Consider the following 22,071-nt stretch of genomic DNA (forward strand, 5'->3'; position numbering starts at 1 on the left):
AAATTTATTGTTAAATCTTCAACTCAGCAAGCTATTAATACACAGGAATTTTTTTCAGTGTAACGTCAGTTAAGAAATGGTCAGACATCTCATGAGATATCTCATAGTTCTCTTACAGTGTCTTACTTGGCCCCACATTTGAATGGTTGAACTTCATAGTGTAGAATGATGTTTGTGCAGAACTGGACACAACAGGAGAGTTTCCACTTTCATTGCTGAAGTCTATAGTTTTTATGCTCATTGCAAATATGATTTTTGTAGCTGATCCTACACAGGGGATTGGTGACATCACAAATATCCTGGAAGCAGATCCCTGTCCAGAATTTTTGACCAGGAAGTTTAGAGCTTCCAGGTCACAGACAGAGAGAATTGATTTTATCGAGGAGTCATGGTGTCAATCTGTTAGACACGTAAAATGAAAGGCATTTATAATCATCCAGTGTGGCAGAAAAAGAGGAGGCATTGTAAGGATTTTAATTTGGTAATTTGTACTGTTTTTCTACTCAACCAGCAAGCAGTGCCGCTGGAATAACAACTCGCCAAGTCCTGCCGCAACCTGGGCTTTACAGGTGATGAAATGAGGCACTCTGTCACACCTAAACACACCTATGAATAATTCTGTGTGTAATGACTTCCTCTTTGCTTCATGGTTTGCCCTCTGGCTACACGTGCCTGTATACCAATAGAAGGGCAAACAAATCCTAAATGCATGGTGCATCCATGGCGCCATCTTCCTGGCACCATAGTTCCCTTAAAAAAGGCCCATTGTATTTTTTTTTTTTAAACCTCAGAACAAGTAAAGAAGATCTTCAAATAAGATGCAAACAGTAGTGAACAAGAGCAAGTAACACAGATGAATTTATTTATTTTAAGAATAAATCCTGCATCAATATTTTAAGACAAAAACTAAAAAAATACTAAGATTTCCTTTACACTTTAAAATAATTTTGTTCTTTTTGAAACCATCACACAAAAAATAGAAACAAGTACAATTTTTGAAATTTAAAAAAAAAAAAAAATGTAACTGTACACAGCAGAATATACCATTTATTGCAAACTGAACACCCCTGACACCTCGGAAACTATAAACACATGTATTGCAAGTCACCTACAGATATGAAATTTAAAAAAAAAACCTACTGATACAGCTCTCCCCTCTTCTCTGAAATAAACAGCTGTTGTGTTGAATGGGTTTTCCCCCCTACACTTCTCCAGAGGCAGCACAGTGTCTTCCATGTCACGAAGCAGTTCAGCTCGAGTTTAACAGGGATTTCCTGCAGCTGTGGCACTTGTTCCCGTCTCCTTCTCGCATACAAACACACACATGCACTCACACACACCAGATGAACACACTCCTCTTTGGGAAACACCACAGTTGAACGCCACATGGATCTAAAAGAGTCTAACCAGGGACATAATCAAGAGTCCATCTGAGTGGTGACATTGTTGTAAAGCACTGCTGATATTGCATTGTGGCAGCCATTCTGTCCTTGCTATTGCTGAATAGTTATAAATAGCAGCTCATGTAGATAAGATGTTTCATCACACAGTACTTAGAAGCTACATTTAAATAGCACAGGAGCCCATCAAATAACAGGGTACATTTATAGTATTTTAAAGTGATGCCATTAAAAAAAAAAATGTAGTGAAACCCTATTTGATATCTAGTTCATGTCAGAATGTTTAAAACAAATGCCGTTACAAATGCAAGAGACAAAAGTCATCTGGAGGAGCAGACAGTACCGTGCCTAAAAGAACATTCTGGTCAGAGAGACAACCTAGCGGTGAAGGTCCTTCTCTCCCTCTGTCAGTAAATATCAGATCCACCTTAAAGAGCTGCAAGCACAACAGAACACACCTGCAAAGACATCAATAAATAAGAGAAAGACCCTGGTTTCACAAATCCCCACCACCACATCAAAGCACCCCTCCCTCCCCAAAACCATGACCAATATTCCTGGAATGACAGTTAGGGTACCCAGCCCCTATTTTCACAACATGACTTCTGAAGGTTTAAATGTCAGATCTGCTGTCGTTTCATTGTGTTCACTGATGCCACCCATGCTGCTTCACGCTCCCCTCAAACATGCCCCTCCCACCTGCTGCTGGTTTCCTCTACGCCTACAAACTGGCACCCACTCCTGAAGCCAATACTTCAAATAACTTTTAGGCTAGACAGTAGAGAGCTCTTTCCTGCTCAATAGGTTAAATATACAGTAGGAACCACTGCTGTGACTAGATGACCGGCAAATAAGAGCCTCACCGATGTATCGCTATTTGCTTTTCACAGGTATAACAGTCTGTTCCTGACAGGAAAGCTTTTCAATATTTTTTCTTTCTAATAAAAGCAAGGAGACTCTGTTGCTTGAACATAATGACTGAAATCAGTGTAATATGTATGTTCATTTGTTATAGACGCATGTGTCATTAAGACTATTTAAGTATCTGTTGAATTAATTCTAATGACACAACATTAAAAAGGCATGTAGATTTCATTCAAGTTAAATATAAGATGCATGTATAACATTGGAAAGGGGGTCATGTTGCACAACTTTTGATGCTAGTAGGGCTGTAATTTAAGATTATTTTTGTCGTCAATTGATCTGTTGATCATTTTCACCATTTCTTGATGAAACGAAAGAGGAAACAATGTCCCAGAGGCCAAAGTGTCTATTTTTTGCTTGAAACAAGCCAGAAAATTTCAAATTAGTTAGAAATTTTACTTTTGATCTATTATTTCCTCTAGGTCCAAATAGTATTTAGTAGATTTTGCTGAAAGTGGGCTTTTTCTCCTCTTGCTGTATAAAGAACAAATGCAGACAAATTGATATCAGGGAAAAGGACTTCACAAATATCCGTTAAGGCCCTCCAGTATCCTTCTGACTCGACTATCTTCTACATGAACAGTAAATATTCCTCCTCCTCGTACTCGCACTGGCCCCCCGAGTTAGACAGACGAATCGGGTGTCTTTGTTCTCCTGGCATCTACCAGGAGCTACTGACTGTCTGTCCAAGAGTACACAAGGTTGGAAAGTTTGGCTGACCCTGAGAAATCATGCCGGCATGAAACTAGAACTTGTGGATCTGTCATCCACCCTTTACAATGTAGTCATGTGAGACGGGAGTCAGTTTACAGCCAGAACAGATAAGCAGGAGGACTACAGCTACCAGTCAGTCAAGGTATGTGTGGCATGTGAATAGTAGCAGAACAAAACAAACCAATCCTCAATTTATTACTAAAGTATTGCTCTCTAAATCACACTGCTATTTGTTCCAAGACAGTACATGTTTTCCAAAATTAACCGAATCAATTCAGCTACTTAAAACAGATAACCTGACTTACTGAGTGACAACAAAGTGGAATGAGACTGTAGCCAATAGGACAGGATAATGTGAGCAAACAATATGGCTTTTATTCTTCTTCAAGCATGACACTTTCTAGAATAATCCCATCTCAGGACATAAAGCAGATGCAGAGCTGCCACAGAGAGAAAGCCTTATCGAAATGTAGGGGAAGATGCCAGAAGAAGCAGCTCTAGTTGTGCTTCAAGACAGAACGCTCTAGCTCAATGTCCCTCTACCGCGTACACTTTTGATGGTCCCACATTGGTGCATAGTGCTTTCTGCACTGTACGATTGTGGATGTCCCAGTAAATGACCAATTACTGTCCTGGAGGTCTTTAAATCCCATCATCTATTCTGAACAGGAGCAGTGGTAGCAGCAAGGCATTTCCAACCTTATTGGAACCATTTGAACTTCTCCCTCAACTCATAATGCAGAAGTGAGACTGAAAACACCACTTAAGAGTCGCCATTGTTCTTTATGCAGCTATATCCTTTATAAGCACACCTTCAGCCACAGGACAGATGTCAACATTCTGCTGGAACACATCTACCTGAGCATTGTGGTTCAAACACAATTCGGAACAAACTAAACTCACAAATTAAACTCAGGACCTGAATGAGACAACAGCAGCTTGTGAGGTCTTCAGACGGGCAAACCCGCTTAGAGCAACATGACCGACGAGCCACAGAAGCCCTGAGAGGCAGGTCGTGTACGGACGGATGGACGAGCTTCGCATTGGCTGCATGTTAAGTTTCATTCAGTGTCTTTGACCACCTACAAATGTATTTAACTGCACATTATACAGAAGGTTCTGGTCCATAAGTGACACCATCACTGCCTCCACCTCTTCCTCCTGAGGGGATGTCCCACAGACACGCCTGTACAAGGTGAACACAGTGATAGAAGAGGCTTTCAGTTCCTTCTTGGTGACTCTTTCAAGCAGCACACTGAGTCAAGGACCATCCTAGCAATCCACAGATTTCCATGCTTGTTTCATTAAAACAAAAAGAAGAAAAAAAACATAAGGGAGGCAATGTGATGAAAGGGAAGGGACGCCTTTCCACCCTGCTTTCAAAACAAGTAAGCAATTTTTTCTTTCAGACATTAGCTTGTGGAATTGAATCCTGAAGTATTAATGGCACGTTTAACACCTCCCACAGTTTATCCTAATTGCTCCAACCCATCAGCCAACTGAGTCACATGGTTAACACCCAACCGGAGGGCCCAATCATCACGGACGGAATCGTGGAATTGAAGATTAAAAAAAAAAAAATCGAACGAACAAAAACAAAAACAAAAAAAAAAACAGCTGAATTTGCCAAAAGTCGATTTTTATCATAAAAATATTTGCACCCTTTGCTTGAACCTAAGAGTCTCTTGTGCATTGACACTTGTGGTGCTTCTGCAGTGAGAGGAGTTGCAGGGAGCGCACACTGAGGAGCCAGCAGAGACCCAGCAGTCAACATGGCGCTGTGAGAGACGAAGCTAAACACTCATTTCTGTGAGTGCAAACAAAACTTCACAAGCCAAAAGCATACAAATTATTTATCAAATGACCTGTTTAACATGCATGGACCTGGAGAAAAACAACCAGGTAAAACTAAAGCTTTCCTTCAGTAAATCAACAGTTTAGCTTTGAATTATGAAATATAGTTAACTGTTATAAAGCAAGGGAGGAGAAAGGAGTGATCCCGACCACTTTCCAACTTTTTAAACTAAAATCTGATTTTAGCGACATTTGTGGGGTAATATGTCACTATAGTGTGAGTAGAGTGACATTTGTGTTGCAAACTTTACTTTTAATGCTATAGAAAGTCTTGACAATTATATTTATCAATTAATTTGATGTTGGTTGAATTCTGAATACTGTTCAATTCAGTTTAACTCTTGAAATTGTTTGTATCAACCACACTTCTGGATGAGAACATGGGCATACGGAAAACACGCAAGGAATAACGGATGCAGTTTTTTGGTTTTTTTAAGAACGAACCAAAAGCCCATCATCTGACCCAGTCTGATATTTTAATCTGCATCAAATAACTGTAGATGTTCTGCTGAGTCATACTTGTGGTTATTCAACTGCTGCTTTAATTATACAAGAGATATTTTGGCTTTAAAATGTTGACTATCAGAATAACTAATTTAAAAAAACAAGAACACACAAACTTCTCTCTTAAGCGCTGTAAAAATCTATTGGTCCTGACAATTCAACCCTGTAGGTACAGTAGCGTATATGATGGGACTCAACTCCTCTTTTCAACTTCTAGCAGGGAAGTTGGTGGCCTCTATTCACATCAATTGGTTTCATACTGAATGTGTATCCATGTGTGTTGAAAGAAAACGCTTAATATGAAACCAAACTTGCCTGGCACCGCTGGGTCAGCTGGTCAATTTCCACATGACAACTGTTCTTTTGGTATTGTTGTTATTTATGTTGGTGATTAGAAAGCCAACGGTGTGCTCACTAAAAGGTCTGATATTGTGGTTTAACATTTATTGCATGATCACTTAATTATTTCTTTGCTTTCAATTTCAACTGTGAAATGTTTGCGAATGAATAGAAACTCATAAGGCTCTCCAAAAGGTCAGCTTTCAAATCACTAGCTTCACTGGTATAGTTTGAGATAATGGAGGATTTCAAGTCTGTACATTTGTTAGGTGATCTGAAGCAGCAGGCTCAGCATCACTGCTGTTAAACTCAGTCATGTGTGATAACAGTGCTCCTGAAAAGTCAGAGTAAGACTATTTTACCACTGAAAAAAATAAATAGCAGTATTCGGGCCAATCATATCCACGTTCACATGTTTCTCCAAACGGCTGACAACACCTACCACAGAGTAGCTAATGCCTGGTGGATGTTCTTGAACTAACATCCTAAATTAGCCTGATCAGAAGCATTTTGACAAAGTACAATTTCACCTATTGAGCAGATCTTTGAAATTTACAACATAAAGGAAAAAAAAGCTGAAACATGACAAGGTTATTATTCTGCAGTGTGTTACTGAGTGCTGGAGCTCCAGGGCTCTGCGGGGGGTGGGGGGAGGGGTGCGGTGGTTGGCGCCTCAGTCTCTTCAGACAGCCAGCTGTAGCCTCTCGGAGGCACGGGAATGCTGTGGGTCTGGGCAGGTCTTCAGTGCCTCTACCCAGTGCTGGTGGAAACTTAGAGAGGCATCAGCCTGGTGGTGTGGAACAGGAGGGGGTTCAGGTCCTCAGCATGGACAGCACGATGAAGCGAGGGCTCTGAGCGACTCCGCTCAATTTTTGGCAGCAGGTCTTGGACCTGCTCAATGGCTACCAGGATCTAATGAAGAAAAACAAATTATACATATTTTTTATTTATATATATATATATATATATATATATATATATATATATATATATATATATATAAAGTCAATTTTATTTCTATAGCACCAAATCACAACAAAAGTTATCTCATGACACTTTACAAGTAGAGCAGGTCTAGTACCACACTCTGTCATTGAATTTACACCCAACAATTCTCCATCAGCAGCACATCCTGCAACAGCGGTGACGAAAACCTTCCTTTTAACAGGCAGGAACGTTGAGCAGATCCAGGCTCAATGGGGACGGCCTTCTGCTTTGACCGGTTGGGGGAAAGAGAGCAGGAGAGTGGGGCAGAGACAAAGACAGATAATGGAGGAAGACAGATATACAGAAGGAACGAGAGGGACAGAGATAAAGACAGAGAGAGAAAGGGAAGAGAATGATGGTACACACTAATAAATAAGGGTGGCTGTAGAGTTTTCCAGGCTGGATGAGACAAAGTACGAATCAGACTTTCAAATGAATTGAAATTTATTTTGGGTTTGGGATTTATTATGAAACGTCTGTCAAAAATGGCAGCAACTCCACCTCCTCGGCCTGAGCCTCGAGGAATATGAGTATTAATGTGACTGGTTAGACAGAGCAGGTCAATACATTTGTCAGATATCAATTCATTTACCAATTCAGTTTTTGGCATCAGAGATCTGATATTTAATAGTCCGCATCTAATTTTTATATTCTTTTGAGCTAATTTAGTGCTTGTGTTAATTTGGATTAGGTTTTTCTGATTGACTCCTCTACTAGTAGAATTGGAGTGAATAAACTCACATAGTTGGGGGACAGACACAGTCTCTATGTAGTTTTGGGTGGGTAACTGCCCTAATGGACGCGCAGAGAAGTGTGTAAGACGGCAGCTCTGCCTCCTGGACCGAACTCTGGGTTCTCCAAAGTTTTGGTTCTATAACAAACTAGGCCATACTTCTGGAAATGAGAGCAGCTCCGTCCAACGTGGGATGGATGCCGTCCCTCCTAATCAGATCAGGTCTCCCCCAGAAAGTTTTCCAATTGAGTATAAAGCCCACTTGGTTTGCTGGACACCACCTCGACAGCCAGCAGTTGAACAACGTCATGCGGCTAAACATGTTGTCGCTGGTCCGATTAGGCAGGGGTCCAGAGAACACTACGGAGTCCGACATCATCTTCACAAATGTACACAACGACTCGTTATTAATTTTTGGGACCTCTGACTGGCGTAGTCGGATGTCATTACCGCCGACGTGAATAACAATTTTACCATATTTACGTTTACTTTTAGCCAGGAGTTTTAAATTTGACTCAACGTCGCCCGCTCTGGCCCCTGGAATGCACTTGACGATGGTTGCCGGTGTCGCTAATTGCATGTTTCTCAGAATGGAACTTCCAATTACCAGAGTAGTTTTCTCGGCGGGTGTGTCGCTGAGTGGGGAGAACCTATTCGAGACGTAAATTGGTGGTTGGTCACTGAAAGAAGGCTTCTGCTTAGGACTATGCTTCCTTCGGACAGTCACCCAGTCGCCCTGGTTTCCTGGCTGCTCGGGAGCTGCCGGGGGAGTGCTAGTTGGGGCTAAGCTAAGACGGTCCGCACCAGCTAACGGAGACTGGCTAGCTCTAGTGGCTAGTTGTTTGGATCCATCGGTGCGGAGCCGCCGCAGGTCCAATTCAACCTAGCTAAGCCTCGCCTCCAACGCTACAAACAAACTACATTTAACACACTTATCCGTATCACTAAAGGAGGCAGAGGAGTAACTGAACATGTGGCACACTGAGCAGGAGAGAGGAGAGCAAGAGTGGGAAGCCATCGCTAGCTTAGAGTGGAAACAGACAGACAGATAGACACACACACACACACACACAGAGACACACACACACACACACACACGAGATGCAATATGGTCTCACTGAAAATGTTATCAACCTCACGTCACCTTATCTATTAGAAAATCTCAAGCTGAACAAAGCAGCGACAGCAAGCTGTGGGCTTTCACAGACTGCAAGTAACTCTCTGTGGCCAAGAGAGTTATTAGCAGTCTGTGAAATCTAAAAAGCCCCATCTGGAGATGCTTGAGATTTTGGTGAGGACACCACTAAGAATATTACCTATCTGGTATTAAATTCATACTTTTGAGTATGAATCATCACTTTGATGTCACTCAGAGAGACAATGCATCCCCAGTTCCCACTCAAGCACCAACTCCAGAGATCTATTGTCTTTAAATGAGGTGATTTTGTATCACCAGGTTCTTTGTGGATACCCTTCTCACCTGTGGAAATAGAGGCCTCTCATCACGTTTGAACTTTAGGCAATCAATGATGAGCCTTTTCATTGACTTGGGTGAGGTACTATACAGCTTAGTGAGGTCTGGAGATAAGTAACCGCGTCCAACCATGAAGATTATCTGGGAGAGAAAACAGAACACCATTAGTAACATCTCACAGAAACAGTTTTTAAACTCATGTTTGGTACAACAGGCACATTTCTATCAGCAAGCAAATGTGCTTAATAGGTACATCTGTGGGTCCGTTGACATGGCTTTAAATTAATTGCAGGCAGTCATGGATTCATAGGATGAATCAGGACTTTTGAGTTGCCCTTACTGGCGCTTCAGCACCACTGCCTGCTCTTCAATGTTTCAACAAGGTCCCACAAAGACTAGCGACACAATTCCCCAAATACTCCAAAAACTGAAAGTGCGGCTAATCTGAACAGAGTGCACAAGAGAGCCTGACCTGTGGTAGCAGTGAACTGTTTTTGATAAAACATTCAAACTGTTTGATCAGATGATCAAGACTGAGTCGGTGTTGCGTTAACATAAAGTAGAGCGATGTGTAACCTGGTCTCTGTTGTTGATATTGGAGTAAGGCAGGGTCCCTGACATCAGCTCAAACAGCACTACTCCATAGCCATATACATCCGACTGGAATGTATACGGGTTACTGTCCTGCATCCGGATCACCTCAGGAGCCTTAGAAGAAAAGGAAGAATAATGGGCATCAGGCAAACTCTTAAAAATAAAAGAATAAAAAAACGTACAACATACTCATATTAAAAGGGTAAATGCATTCTCCTTATCACGGAGTGGTGTGGGTATGCATCCTCAAAGAACCGAGGAGTTGCATCATAATTTTTCAGTCATTAAATAGGATGAGATCAGCATCTGGTTGTGCGACACCTTTAAGGTCTTCTCTTTGCTGAATCACAGATAATATTTCAAACAGGGCCTTACCATCCAGAGAATGGATCCACTGGGCTGCTCTACCTGTTGAGAGCCACTCCACCGAGATTTTACAGTGGCCAAGCCAAAGTCCCCAATCTTAACAGTCCAGCCCTCATGGAGAAAAATATCTAGCACCAGAGCTCAAGAAATATTACGACTCATTAATAGTGGACATATTCATGGTATTAGTTAGTCTGAAAAACTCAAACAAACAAAACCCTTCAGAATAATGGTCGACCGATCGATCGGCCGGCCGATTACATCGGCCGATTTTTGCTATTTTTTAGTAAATCGGCATCGGCCGATTATTTAATTTGGTCGCGCCGATTTTCAGTCAGGCACATCTGCGGGCAGCTATTTACGACCCGGCGCAGCGCTGTTCATTCAGAGCCAGAGGGCCAACAGGTAAGGCTTCAATTCTTATATTCCAATGTCCTAAAGTCATATATTTGCTCTCATTATAAGTTGTAATCTGTTGCTTCATTTAGTGAAAGTAAAATCAAATAGCATTTTCTGCTCAAAATGAAACGTTGCTAGCTCATAGCTGTCAAGTCTCCCGTTTTGGCCGGGAAACTACCGTATTTCACCCCTCTTTCCTGCCCTCCTCCCGTATTAGTATTTTCCCGTAAATCTCCCGTATTATTAAAAATAAAAACATTCTAGTGCCTCTCCAAACTGAATTCCGTCACTAGCCTCGCGAGAATTACCACCAGCAGTAGCCAGGGCGGAGTATCTAGTCCGCGGTCCGTGTAATGAACAGAAACATTGCCTTGGTCGCCGCCCACCCCCTCATTATGATGAATAAAGCCCCCCCCCAAACAACGCGCATTATAAGAAGTAGCGGGCCGTGCGCCGCGCGTCCCCCCCCCCCCCGGTCAGCATCGGAAAATTTCCCTTATTTTCTCGACCAAAACTTGACTCTAACGCGTTAATTTGTTTAATTAGAAAGAAAGCATGAAAACGCTTTACTTTAGTTTTTATTTCGTGTCGTATTTCCGAGTAATGTCACTGTGTAACAGCGAGGGTCTCTCTCTCTCTCTCACTCACTCACACACACACACACACACACACACACACACACACAAGTGTTGTGCGTCCTCTTATTAGTATGATATTTTCGCATGCCAATTAAGGACAATACGATAGCATATCGGCCCTAAAAATCGGCCCAAAAAAATCGGCAGCTCATATCGGCCATCTGCTGACTGACTTCTAAATATCGGTATCGGCATCGGCTTTAGAAAAACCCATATCGGTCGACCTCTACTTCAGAAGATAGAGATCATGAGTAGTGGGAGGATTGGAAAGGTTACCATCTCAAGATAGTTTCTTGAAAGCAAAGCATAATCTACCTGTTGATTTAACATTCAAATATTTTAGAATAAATGCATCATGGTTGCCTCGTCTGTGGTCTAACCAATTTAGGGAAACTGTACTGGAAGAAAGAAATGAGGGAATATGTGACAACAGCAAAAAAGTCTGCTGTGCTTGACCCAATATGGGTGCCACCATTGTCAGGCACCTCTGCAGCTAAAAGTCAACACTTAAGAGGAATCAATATGCTACAGAAAACAGTACCCCAATTTAAAATTTATGATTTATAGTTGAGGTCAGACAACGTGCTAGCTACAGAACACATTTTCTAAATTTGGCTGTGTGGTTAATGGTCAGGTCTGAAGCAACTGAAGCTCAAGAACCAACAGAGGTCCTAAAAAAAGATACTGTTTGATTTCAGGTCTCGATGAATTATGTTCTTCGCGTGAAGATAACTGAAAGAAGAGAAAACAAATTCTTGATTTTCAACAAACAATTAATGTCTGGTTAATCAAAAAAACAGTAATACAGCAAGTATTCTTTAGTATTAGTACTGGAAGCAGCTCTTACTCCATGCCCTGTGCTGTCTGTCTGGCCACATCGATGCGCCGCATGGTGTCAAACTTGGTTTCTGTGACATGCAGATGGCGGTACAGGCTGCTGCCTTCACACCACTGTGTGATAATGGCAAAATTGGGCTTAGTCATGTAGCCCATGAACAGCAGGATGTTGACGTGGCGGGTCTTCCTGTAAAGATGGTGATAGCATCAGAAGGGTACATTGGCCAAGTTTTTGAAGCCTGTATGAAATTAGATCCCAACATGTAGAATTTGTTGTTGGTGGGTTAGTCAAAGCAATAGCTGATGTCCAACTGCATCTAAATCTTCTGTGATTGCTGCAATCGTCACTTTTAAAAAAAAATAAGAATACAGTTATTTAAAAACATATAAAAAGGCACACAGCTCTACTCACCGCAAAACCTGCATTTCATTTTTGAAGGCCTGTAACTGCTCAGGTGTGGGCTCAGTGACTTTAAGGATCTTGATTGCCACATCTCCATGCCACTTGCCCTTGAAGACAGTTCCAAATGAGCCTGCACCTATTCTCTTCTGGATGGTGACTTCTCGAGAGTGGACCTCCCAGTAGTAACTTGAGTCCCTGTAGCCTCCTCGATGCTGGAACAAACACGGTTTGAATATTTTCAAACAAAACACACATTTTCTTTGTGGATCCTTTAGCCTGGCCATGTTACACAACCAATTTGTAAATGGACCTTTAAAAGAGCTACTGTCAAACCTATAAATGTGTCTGAAGACAGGAAATAACCTCTGATACTCTATACGTACTACTTTCTTTTTGTCATCAGATGAGGAGGGCTTGCGCTCCTTGTGGTCTGAAGGGGACTTAGGTGGTCTCCTCCCTGGAGAGCCAAGAGAAGATGGTGGGCTGGTGGAGGGCTTCGGTGATGGCTCCGGGCCTGTGGAAAAGACAGACAAGAAACCTCTTCAAAAAGAGAACACTACATGCAAGATTACAAAAGAAAACCAATACTGAAATGGACCACAGGAAAATAAGAAGTATAAAACCATACCTATCGTGTTGTTGAATTTTAGTGCTTCCTAGAAAGGGTGAGAGAAACAACATAATCCCATCACATATGATCACTTAATAAACAATACAAAGATGCATCAGTCTATGGTTTTAGTCCTACAATAGTAAGATAATATTCATGGGCCCACCTGTGGGTCTGGTTGTTTGTGCAAGACAAGAGAGGCAGCAGAACTCTGTACAAAATAGGCTAGTAAGTGTTAGCAAATGCTAATTTTCTTCCTCAGAATTTAGTAAACAGTTGTGCTGGAGTGGTGTTGGGACTCGCTGATGTGACACGCAAGCATTAAACTAATAATGATAATAGGATCTCTTTGTAAAGATGTATTCAAAACATATAGCAGGCAGTAAAGACTCACCTCTATGATACTGACACCAGCAGGGCTCACTGTGCTGACCATATGAACATTGGGAGTGGAAGTGGAGCGATGCCTCTGTAGAGATTGGCCGTCTCCACTGGGCATGGGGAAACGAAAGGCAGAGGTCGGGGACAAAAGGTCCATCCTGAGAGATGAAGTGAAATAGTCACACCTTGTGCTTGAGTATCAGTTTCACCATGCTGTCCCTTTTATTTGCTTCTAAACTACTGCATGTTGGAGCTTACACAGCAGGCTCTGGGGTTAAGGCTATGTTGCTCTGTGATGGGGAATTTTCAGGCAATAGAATCTGGGGGTACTCATCCGTGCAGGGAGTGGGATCACACCTGGAGAGACACAGGGGGAAGGTAGGGAGGGGACAAAAACAACAAGATATAATGAATTAAGGGATCACAGCAATTACAATGACAATTGTGCCATTACTACATGAATTCTAGAGTTATGGCCAGAAATGTGTTTTGTGCAGTTACAGACAACTTGACCTTTGATCACCAAAAACCAATCAGTTCATCCTTGAGCATCACAGCAATCTGACCTCTTAAATAAAAGACAAAACGGGTCGTTCAGATTTTGAAATCAGTATTCCAATTAGCAGACAGCAAAAAAGAAACAGTGCACAAAATGTATCACTGCAAAATAATTACTATAAGTAACAATTACCAACCAATATCTTGTCATAATCTCATTCCTTCTGTGTATTATTATTATTATACAGAAGATGAGACTACAACTCAAGACTGCTGATGTTTGCATTTGCGTGTGTATGTGTTTACATTATTATTAGGTTTATAAACATTTTCAAATTAACATTGCTTACATTTGTTTTACTAGGGATAGGCAGTAGAGGCAGTGGGATTTTTTTCTGAGCTGTTCCTGAACACATCGCAATGTGAAATATTAATGTTTGGGGTTGACAAAACATCAGGACATGCCCTTTTTTTTTTTACTCTCTGAAAATATTTTTCAATACCCATCTGGATAAGGGAGCAAACACTAAGCTGTAAAGTACAAAAAAAAAAAAAAAACAAAACTCTTAAGGCTTTATCTACTAATATGAGCAGGCAGCTAAGTTACCGAAGAGGTTGTGAAAGCTCAGGACAAACACAGCCATTATCTGACTTAGATTTGCTCACACTGACAGTTTTGCTGCGATTAAGTGGTTATGTCTTTGACATTTAAGATTGCAGCTGGGTTAACAGCCCTGCTCGTGTTGAGAAGCTGATTTAAACTTTTGGCAATTACCAATACACACACGATCACTTTCTGCATTATTCTAACCAGTTCTCCTCCATTTAGCAGCTAAGGTTACTTTTCATCCGGACAATGATTATATTGCGGCAGCACGCCAGACATAAATAAATGCGTGAGAAACTCTGCAGTCTCGATTTCAGAACTTAAACAAAGTTGTTCCTATTAATAAAGATGTATGTAGCATTACGCAATTTTACTAAGCAGTAGCAGCCTCTGCTGACACAAGGAGTTCAAAATAGGATTCTAGCTCAATCAAATCTATTAATTAGTTAGACATGTTACAAGTTCATTACTACTTTCAAATATATTAATTTGAGCGTAGAACTGCACTTTTAGTCTTTTCTGAAGCGAAACAACTGTTTTTGACAACAGGCCTGGGACAGAGAGGAACAGAAACATGTTTAAAACTTGGGTAAAAAGACTTCTGGTTTTACTGTGGCATCCATCATGCTTATGGTTGACCTGGAGCAGTTCTGTACATGTTATAAAGCAGTTGCCTACAGCTAGCATTCCTCTGATTGAGTGATTACCAGTAAGTGGCACACTGTTCTCCTCTATAAACTTCCTGCACTGCTTTGTAATGAGAATCTAGAGTACCTGAAAGCAACACGACAAGCTAGAATTTCATGCATTTGTAGCTCAGTTTACCCAGCAAAAATAGATGTGCAGCCCTTGAAAGAGGAAAGAAAATGGAACCTATTTCCTTATTACTAGATATGCACTACCACAATGACTGATAGAAATGCATAATGTTATGGGCACATTATCAGTTAGCCAGCATTGTCTGTGAAGCAAACTATCACCATGTGTAAAACAGCTAAAATCCACCAACATGATAAACCAATAGAAAAATAATCTTAATAATAATAAGCTTCTATTTCCTTGAATGAATGCTCACCACCATGTCTCCTGCACTGGGGAGGAGCCATCAATCCAACTGGAGTTGGTAACAATAAAGTTATTTCAGACTGTTTAGGCTGTCGTGTAACACTAGCTTGTTTCATCTCATCTGGAGATGTTACACTTTTCCATGTTGAAGACTTGCGGGGTGAGATTTCTAAAAGGAGAATATATTGTGGCGAATTGACTCTTTTCATTCACCACGTTTATACGCTGTGAACGGCTAGGTATGACTGGTTTCATAGATCACACTGGAAACCCGTCGTAAGATGATTTATACACTCAAGTCATCACTGGATTTTACTCCTCATTGATTAATGAAGGCCATTAAGTGCACGACTGTTTAAAGCAGCGAAGCATCTGCTTTAGCCCGTGACGAATCCATGTTACTTGTACTAGGATGTCCTCCTGATGAAACCGTGTCAAGTTTGAAAACAATTCTTGCCTTTGTTGGCATTGTTTGACCAGAGGTATCCTTTAAACAGTACATCCTGAAATTAAATGAACAGTCACGGAATTATGGCACTGCTGTGAACAGTGCTTCCCCCACTCACCTTTTGCTAACTGTGTCCATGTCCACACACACAGTAGGTACCTTGCTACTGCAGTGCTGGTGAAATTTGTAGCCACATGTCTGACATCTGAAGCCATTAAAAAGAAACTTGTGGCAGAAATCACAGTAAGCCAGCTTGAAGAAGGTTTTCCGTACCTGTGCAATTTAAGAATCCACAATAGTCAATTCTGCAGCAGCAACATCATGAAGTTCTAAGCAAAAATAATCTTTCAGCTAAATATACAATAGCATTTTGAGTTCCAGGTACTCCAGAAACCTAAATGCATGGGAGTTACTTACAAAGTTGTGCATTGTGAGGGGAATATCATCCAGGACCTCGACTAAAAGCTCCTCACCAACCAGAGGAGTGATGTCAGTGTCCCAATCTGTCAGTCTCTTACGACTGGAAATCATAGAAAATCAGATTTTACACATTAGCATTTTTAAATGTAATACATATCCAGGCCCCAATATAAAGATGAGACAGCTATTTGTGTTTGACCAAACATATCGTAATAATGTGGAGTAAAGAGCCTTCTTCATCAGACTGTATCAGGGATCAGCACATTATAAATCAATCTTTCAGGAGATGAGATCATAAACATGTTTAATAGGTATTCATGACATGCTGAAAGAAGTGGGATTAGTACTTGTAAGAGACTTTATTAAGTTTAGTAAGACTGTCTTTGGGATTCAATAATTACATATTAAATCACCTCCATAATACATACATCTGAGACTTGTTTGCTGAAGGCGAAAAAGGGAAATGTTTCAGAAAGTAATATTCTTTCACCTTGGTACAGTAAACTGTACGACACTGTTAATATATATCCAAAACATGTCACAGGAATAAAATGTTTTGGCGTGCGTAACACCACTGCTCCCATATACAGGAAGCGTTTCACACAATCCTAAGAACATGAACACATTTTCCAGGACTACGTTAGATCCCCATTGTTTCTGGTTGTTTTCCTGTTGGCTAATACCTGGGAAGCCATGTTGGACTAATGATTCATTTTGAAATAAATGTTAATCGTGAATTTGCCTTGATAAATTTTCATATTCATTATCAAATTCACATGCTAGTGAGGTTTGAGGGTGATCATATAAAAATTCAGCAGATAGTTGGGCAGGTGTGGGCCATGACAATAACTAGTTGATACCTTTACCAGAGCACTACTTTATCTGGGTATTTTTTACTTTTTTAAAGAAAAGAACTGTGTATTACTCCACCACTAGTTACAATGTTTCAGAATGAAAAGAGGAAGGTTTAATGACATATTGTAATACATTTGGTAATGGTAATGTGAATAAAAAGTCTCCAATTTGAAAATAGGAAACAAGTAACATAGGAGATCCACTTGCATATGTGGGACTCTTTCTGTTCTACATTTTTGCTGTATTATAATTTTTTTTTTTTTTAATTTCTCCAATATTTAGTGAAGAAGGCCTCATTGAGATAGAAGGTTTTTTTTGTTAAAGTTCATAGGAATCCTGGTAAACTGCCTGCATCCCATTTACGTTCTATAGTGTAAGAGGCCATTAAACAGACAATGACCCAAGCTTACCCTTCTAGAAGGCGAAACACGGCACAGCAGTCTTGACTTAGGCCTCTCACTTTGAGTGCTTTATCAAGACTCTCATGCACGGTCTGTCCTTGGCGAACATTTACCTGCAAAAGAGCGACTATAGTTCAACAACGATGACTTACAAATTACATTCAATGTCCATGGAATATTTAAAGAGCAACAGAACAGCCAATGTGATAATGTGGTCATTATAACAGTAAATAAATTTAACAGTCACATTGATGCAACTGAGTTCATTGTAACTAGAAAGTTGGTAAAAAATAATATATAAGTCAAGCATTCACAGGTCAGCAGGCCAACACTATGTGTTGTTTATAATCAGTTCATATGGTAACCATAGCGTGTGCATGTCTTTGTCAGCAATTATTTCTTATACCAGAAATGTAAAGTCCAGACTACCATGTAAGAAGTGTATACTGGCAAAATCATTAGTTCATTATTAATATGAGAACTGTACGAATGTGCATATTTAAAAATAGCAAGGAGTTGGAAAATAAATCCCATATTTCATTATCATAAATCAAATATTTTGGTGGTGCACAATGCATAAATATTTGTTTTATCATCAAATTCTTCTTCCTTCTGAAATCAGAGTTACATTGTGAGGTGTTCTCAGATTCTCACACCTCCTTCACAGTGTACACATCCAGCATTTTCCTCAACAATCTCATGACATTCCTACTCTGGTTACTTCAATAATAATATATAATTAGAGAAAATACTAGTCTCACAGTTTCCCCCAAACTGCAGGAGGTTACTGGCCCTGTTCTTACTTAAACAAACAAACAAACAAATAAACAAACAAAGTGCTCTCCCACTAGAAAGAGGTCCAAATAAAATTCTACCAAAGAATTATTTGCTGTATATTCAGCTGTGTCGGAAACATCTTTTACTTATAGAACAAAAGCAGATGAGCAGCCAATCAAGGATAGGAGAAGCTGCAGGCTAGATCTTGGCTCAGAGCTCTGCCTACCAGCCTTAGCCACTTGGTTAGCTTCCTCAAACTGGGCTGGCTCAATGGGAGGATGGAGTTTCAAATGTCCAATTGGGTTTTAGTTTCCACCAGACAGGGCTGCGCTGCATTCTGGCCTCAACTCCAATCACTTGTCCTTGTCAGATCTGATTTTGCAATCTGGAGCCTGGACATGTTTTGAAAACTGACTGGATATGATATGCTATTTGTGTGGAGATTTCCTGTCTGGGTCAATCTGCACTGTGAAAATTGGCATGCTGTCCATCAAAACTACAATCGCCATTACCCAGAAGTGAAGTGGTGCATGCGACACCGACCACTTGGTCACCGGTCAAGCTGAAAACCAGCTGATTCATGTTCCTGGCCGGGCAATGTAGTTTATGCATCCTCCACGCCTTTAGTTTCCATGGTGATATCACTACACGGTATGTTTCACATAACTTTCAATTGGCTAATCATGTCACCAACAATTCTCTAAATTGACCGTTGGTATGAATGTGAGTGTGAATGGTTGTTCGTCTCTGTATGTTGGCCCTGCGATGGACTGGCGACCTGTCCAGGGTGAACCCTGCCTCTCGCCCGTAGATGCTGGGATAGGCTCCAGCCCCCCCGCGACCCTTAATGTGTAGGAATAAGCGGAAGATGACGATGGACGTTGTCACCAACAGCACAACCATTGGCTAGCAAAATAAGCCCTAAATGTTTTGTTTAAGTTTGATGAAGACCAGGGGATTGAAATATCATTTGCTATGAAAGTAAATGTATCACTTCAGGAGTTAGCAGTGTACAGAATTTGTCCTCTCTCCTGATGACATAAAACACTTCTTACACTGTCATGAAAAACTATTTCGGAGCAAAGAACTGTTTGTCCATTCCACATATAAAGCCAGGCAGATAAACTTGACAAACACTTCGAGGATTTCTATTTAGCAATATCTTTTTAAATGAATAGTTGTTTGCATTTGTTCAAAACAGCCAAGTGTTGAAAAGTTCAACTTCTGTCAAAAGTTATTACTTAGAGGAAGAGAAAGCCAGCAATACAATCATTTGTTGATCTGTAAAAATTAGGAATGTGGCTTACTGTTTTACAGTCAAGAAAACACAAAGAACATTGTCCAGCACAAAATCTGTATTATGATGAATAATCATGTGACAATCTACCCAATTTCACTGTGACAGGATGATTTCACTTCCATTATTCAGAGTATGAAAACATGACATCTATTTCTGATTAAAATTCTCTCTCAACAACAGGAATTTTGTGAAAAGCACCATCTGTGAAAGCTCTCACCAACTGTCCATTACTTTACTCACTGATAGGCTGCCTAAGATGCCAAAATTTGTACGAGTGAATACAATCAGCTGTGCTGCCAATGTTCTTTCACAGAGGTGGCCATTGCCAACTGTCACGTATTCATCTCGTTACAGCAAAGCTAATATGATAGATCATCTCACCACTGTCCTCTGTTTGTTGGGGAGGTAGACCCGGATAGTGCCCCCACCTCTTGGTACATCCTCCGGACTCGTTTCTCCTGAGGAGGAGTAGGAGGAGGAGGTGGAGGACATGTTGAGAGGCAGAAGGGGGGGATGCAGCACTTGACACCACACACTCAGAGGAGATTCATGCACAGTAGGATCCAGAGGATTGAGCCCTTTATCTAGAACCTGTCAGAACATGGACATATTCAAGATTAGACACAAAAATGAATTTTATCCTGGAGTTCCAGATGATCAAATAGGTTAAGAATCTAAATACCCTGACAGAGAAACCATCAGTATTGCAATATGCCCTTCTGTAATAACTTTACTGAAATATTTACATAATTTAATTTAACAATATAAACAGATCATTGTTCCCAAATTAACAAGTTGTGTACTGCATGTGTGTTAAAGAGGTCTTCAGGAAAGACCCTGCACTTTGTTGAATATGGTTCAATTTCATGTGTCAAATTTAAATAAATGTCAATGCTGTGAATTTGTAATTTCCTTTGGATTTATTATGTCATTTGTAGACATTGTGATTACTGATGGGCCTGTATAATCGATCCCCTGCTGAAACTCAAAGGGTTAAGTAAATAAAAACTTGCCTTTAAAAGTAATATGCAATACATTACAACCCTCCAAATATAATTGGACATCAGAGTAAAGATATCGTGCATCAGGGATGCTTACATACATAAAAAATGATAAACCTAATCATTTGGGTCAATGCTGAGAATATGTAATTTAACAGGCTTACTCATCGATTGTGTGCAAACATGATCTTTCTGGTTTGCTGATAGCTCCCTGTGTCATTCAGTCATTAAACGAGAGCTTGATTTCGAAGATTACATTAATACCTTTATATAACGATTACCTCAGTTAAATATCAAATTTGAAGATAACATTATCAATCAAGATAACATTTCTACCCCCCTTAAATATAGCCGCTTATACACAATATAATATATTAACATTATGGTGAAAATATTGTTTGGTGGATAAATTACAGTATCCCGATGAAACGGGGAAGGATCCATTATTACAATATTGATTAAAAAAAAACACTCAATCCTCAAATCGGTGGGGGGAAACTACAAATTGATGACCTGAACTTTTGAATCGTTTGGTAGTTCAACCGAGTGTCATGTACCGAATCTTGCATGTAACTTTGCGGCACAAATTGACGTTCATCCTACCACTCAATTCACCCAACAAAAAGACGATTAACGTACCCAAAAGATGTCAATTTGCGTGTGCCAGACCGAGCATTTAATTAATGTTGAGATTCAAGGCTGACAACCAAAGTTGTAACGCATCAAACTCGCCAACTACTCTCATCATGCTAATGCTATCTGACGTTAGCCTGTTAGCTTAGCATGGGATTTGACTGCTATGTAATATGACATTTTGAGTTGTGAGAGGCCATGTTTCGCTCTGTGCGCCACTTAAACTGCTTTAGCCAAATACTTTTAAGATGTAGAGGCAAGTCGATGAGTAGCGTCACGTTGTCAATATAATGCTAACAAAGCTAAATTGAGTAACTTCTAAGAATTTCAGTACGCTGGACGTGAAACACCGCTAGCTTGCCAGCTACGTGCTGCCTGAAGTAGAGAGGAGATAATCGTGCTAACTCTGTGGCTAGCGTACTTTACAGCTTTAATGCTATTCGTAGCCAGCTAAGTTAACATTAGCCAACTTCGGGGGTTTTACCAACGCGTCAGCTCGTTAGCAGCGTCTAGTCTTAACTAAAAGTACACGACAGTGATTTATCTCATTGACACCCGAAAAACAACACGATACACCTGATAAGATAAACTTCTAAAGTTAACAGCAAAACCTCCACCCGTCAAGAGTAATCTGACATAGTGGGAATATAAATTAAAGTCTTACCTGTGGCAGCCATCTTGAATTCTCTCAATCTAAAGTCGGATCTGTCAAGAACTTTAGGGAAAGCGGAAAACCTCTGAAATGCTTGATCCTCATTGGTCAGTTTTTGTAGCTGCGTGCTCTCATTGGACAGAATCAGTTATAGACACTGCATGGGAGTCGGCTTCAGCCTTATATAGTAAACCTACTGAGCATTTAGCTGTCAGGATTTTCACAAGCAAATTTCAACATACAGTGTATGAAAGTAG

General features: G+C 40.5%; 1 protein-coding gene and 1 pseudogene across 2 annotated transcripts; both read right to left on the reverse strand.

The window, feature by feature from the left end:
- Positions 1-675: 675 nt before the first annotated feature.
- On the reverse strand, positions 676-21,954 carry araf (A-Raf proto-oncogene, serine/threonine kinase). Of its 2 annotated transcripts, none has more exons than XM_086207085.1 (16): positions 21,827-21,954; positions 19,910-20,119; positions 17,461-17,564; positions 16,193-16,295; positions 15,894-16,048; positions 13,416-13,514; positions 13,171-13,315; positions 12,795-12,822; positions 12,550-12,680; positions 12,176-12,378; positions 11,774-11,950; positions 11,612-11,658; positions 9,899-10,017; positions 9,506-9,637; positions 8,936-9,070; positions 676-6,647 (listed from the first exon to the last, which is right to left on the reverse strand). In XM_086207085.1, the coding sequence occupies exons 2-16, from the start codon at positions 20,018-20,020 to the stop codon at positions 6,507-6,509; spliced, it is 1,830 nt and encodes a 609-aa protein (XP_086063211.1). In that variant the 5' UTR covers positions 20,021-20,119; positions 21,827-21,954; the 3' UTR covers positions 676-6,506. The 2 variants fall into 2 exon arrangements, with proteins under 2 accessions (XP_086063211.1, XP_086063212.1); XM_086207086.1 differs by lacking the exon at positions 21,827-21,954 and adding an exon at positions 21,169-21,231.
- LOC147260486 (uncharacterized) lies at positions 6,768-8,910 on the reverse strand (annotated as a pseudogene).
- Positions 21,955-22,071: the final 117 nt, after the last annotated feature.

Source organism: Aulostomus chinensis, chromosome 6 (assembly GCF_037954235.1).
Source record: "Aulostomus chinensis isolate RoL2024-O1b breed Wild chromosome 6, RoL_Achi_v1.0, whole genome shotgun sequence".
NCBI lineage: Eukaryota > Metazoa > Chordata > Actinopteri > Syngnathiformes > Aulostomidae > Aulostomus > Aulostomus chinensis.

Excerpts from the sequence above, each read along its gene's own strand:
- araf (XM_086207085.1), bottom strand. The coding sequence starts at position 20,020 with ATGTCCTCCACCTCCTCCTCCTACTCCTCCTCAGGAGAAACGAGTCCG. Across the intron at positions 13,316-13,415 it reads TTAACCCCAGAGCCTGCTGT|GATGGACCTTTTGTCCCCGA; the intron begins GTAAGCTCCAAC and ends TTCATCTCTCAG. Across the intron at positions 12,379-12,549 it reads CTGATGACAAAAAGAAAGTA|CATCGAGGAGGCTACAGGGA; the intron begins GTACGTATAGAG and ends TGTTTGTTCCAG.